The sequence below is a fragment of the Malus sylvestris genome, chromosome 2 (genome assembly GCF_916048215.2).
Source record: "Malus sylvestris chromosome 2, drMalSylv7.2, whole genome shotgun sequence".
Taxonomy (NCBI): domain Eukaryota; kingdom Viridiplantae; phylum Streptophyta; class Magnoliopsida; order Rosales; family Rosaceae; genus Malus; species Malus sylvestris.
The window spans coordinates 21,929,668-21,932,098 of record NC_062261.1 but is presented as its reverse complement, the minus strand read 5'-3'; the positions used below and the strand labels follow the sequence as shown (position 1 = coordinate 21,932,098).

The 2,431-nt window shown below is 35.5% G+C and overlaps 1 protein-coding gene across 1 annotated transcript; it reads left to right on the top strand.

Moving 5' to 3' along the window:
* The first annotated feature begins 406 nt into the window (after positions 1–406).
* On the top strand, positions 407–1,378 carry LOC126602239 (uncharacterized protein At2g29880-like). Its single transcript, XM_050269069.1, has 2 exons — positions 407–748; positions 848–1,378. Exons 1-2 carry the CDS (start codon positions 407–409, stop codon positions 1,376–1,378), a joined length of 873 nt encoding a protein of 290 aa, XP_050125026.1.
* Positions 1,379–2,431: the final 1,053 nt, after the last annotated feature.

Sequence of the window (2,431 nt, the reverse complement as noted above, 5' to 3'; positions counted from 1 at the left end):
AGACTCTAAGAAAAGACTTAGAGTACTTGGATCTAACGGAGGACATGACACAAAACCGAGCGCAATGGCGTTCTAGGATTCATATAGCCGACCCCACTTAGTGGGAAAAGGCTTTGTTGTTGTTGTTGTTGTTGTAGATATACATGTATGTATGATCCACACATGATAAAACCTCAACGTTAGAAGGCAAAACTTTATGATAAATGAAAAGATGACGACGGGAGGACATTAAGCCTAAGGGGGGGTGTATTCAATTGAGATTTTGAGAGAGTTTCAAGGAATTAATAATTCTAGGGGTATTCAATTAGGAATTTAAAAGATTTCATAAAAGTTTAGGTGTATTCAATTGAGAATTATGAACACTTTTTAAAAGTCTCTAATTATATTGTATCATGTAATATCATAAATGGGAGATTCACAACAAGAAAAGGGAAAAGGAAACTATAATCAACGGTCCGTGGAAGAGAGCAACATGTTGTTGCAACTACTTGTTGAGGCCATAAAAAATGGATGGCGTGATGCTAATGGCGTAATAAGCAAGCAGACTATAGAAGCCAAAATTGTTCCCGTGCTCAATGAAAAACTTAGGTGTCAAAAAACTCAAGATCATGTTAAGAACCGTGTGAACATGTTGAGGGGTCGATATCAATCAATATGTCAGCTTTTTAGGCATAGTTCCGGATTTGGTTGGTACCTCGTCACAAAGAAGTTCATAGCTAGTGATGAAGTATGGGAAGGCTTCCTTAGGGTGAGTTCTTTTTCTTATAGAATATATTGTTTGCATGATGATCTTTCATTTTTATTGATTTTGTATTTTAACATTTATTATGTTTTTCTTTTTTGCTAGTCCCACCCAAAGAGTCAAGGTGTTCACAAAGAGACATTTGCGAACTATGAAGATTTGATGACTGTATTTAGCAATGGAACATGTAAAGGAAATAACTCAATTGCATTGGGTGATGATATTGATGCCACAACATATATAGTCGATGAAAGTAGGCCAATCAAAGTAAACGAATTTCCTCCACCTGATGAGAGCTTTGAGCAACTTGATCCATTATTCCAAAATCCATCCTATTCATCATCTTTCCTAGATGCAAATTTGGAGGGTTCCGCTCCAACACCCATACAAAAGCTACTTCCAAGGAAAATATCTCGACTTGAGTCTGAGCTAAAATCAAATGGGACCACCACTCACATCGTTCTTATAGAAAAAGTTTCCCTTGGAATGGAGAAAAGAGAAAAAGATGGAGAAAAAAGGGAAAAGGAGAAAAAAGAAGAAGAGAAAAACAACAATGTTTGGGATGCTATCAAAGAGACTCCAAACTTGGATGCTCCCGTTCATTACAAAGAAATTTGGTTCAACATTTGGGAATGAAAACAGAGTTCTTGAAAATGACACCAGAAGAACGCTCAGAGGTGTTCGGTATCATCTCCAAGATTTTGCTGGTAATGATCGTGACCCCGTAAATGCAAATGAGTTGTCTAATCTTCGACATGCTTCCTTGAAAAATGTAGTGGAGAGGTTATTTGGTGTATTTAAATCTTGATTCACAATTTTTAAGTCAACACCTGCATTTCCAATCAAAACACAAGCAGAGTTAGTGTTAGCTTATGCAGGATTGCACAACTTTCTTCGTAAGGAGTGTCGTTTTGATGAATTTCCAATTGAATCAGAAGACAGGGAAATTACATTTTAACACCTCAACTTTGGGTCTCATAACAATCTCATACCTCATTTTTTAAACATTACAATATTATACATCAATTTACGAATTTGTTGCGATGTCATACCTCTGTCAATTTTTCTGTTAATTTTTTAGAAAAACTAATGAAAATGGCTTTAATACTTTTAACTTTAACAAAAAAAAATCATATACTAACTTTATTTAATGGTTACGACAAAACCCAAAATCAAATCAGCCTAACAACCTAATAAAACTGGCCCAAACAAAGTAATTTATCAAATTCTGATTTTACCCTTAACGTTAGTTTTTGCCCCTAATGTCAAACCCTCACTGTTTACTCTACCTCTCCTCAGACCTCGCTGGTGTTTGCTTCAACTCTGTGGTTTTCAACTCTATGGCTTTTTTCAACTCACAGCAAGAAAACCACGAAAACCTTACTTTTCAAGTCCATGGTTTTTTCTTATATCTCAAATTCTTTTTCTTTTTTTTGCTTGATCTTATGTTTGATGGAGATGTTGAATGCAGGGTGGCTCGATAAGGTTATCTTGGGTTTCTCCTCTAAAGCTTCATAAAACTCCTCAACATCACAAATTTTTTGAAATTGCTCGAAATCAATCGGCAACACCGCCATCATTCTTCATCTGCACCAAATGCCATTTCAATTACTAAAAGTGCAATTGATGGCCAATACCAAGTAATAGGTGTAATCAAATTATACATTTTATGTGGAATTAACTAATTTC

Bases quoted from the DNA above. Each gene is read 5' to 3' on its own strand.
- LOC126602239 (XM_050269069.1), top strand. From the start codon at position 407: ATGGGAGATTCACAACAAGAAAAGGGAAAAGGAAACTATAATCAACGG. The intron at 749-847 runs GTGAGTTCTTTT...CTTTTTTGCTAG, and splicing joins TATGGGAAGGCTTCCTTAGG to TCCCACCCAAAGAGTCAAGG.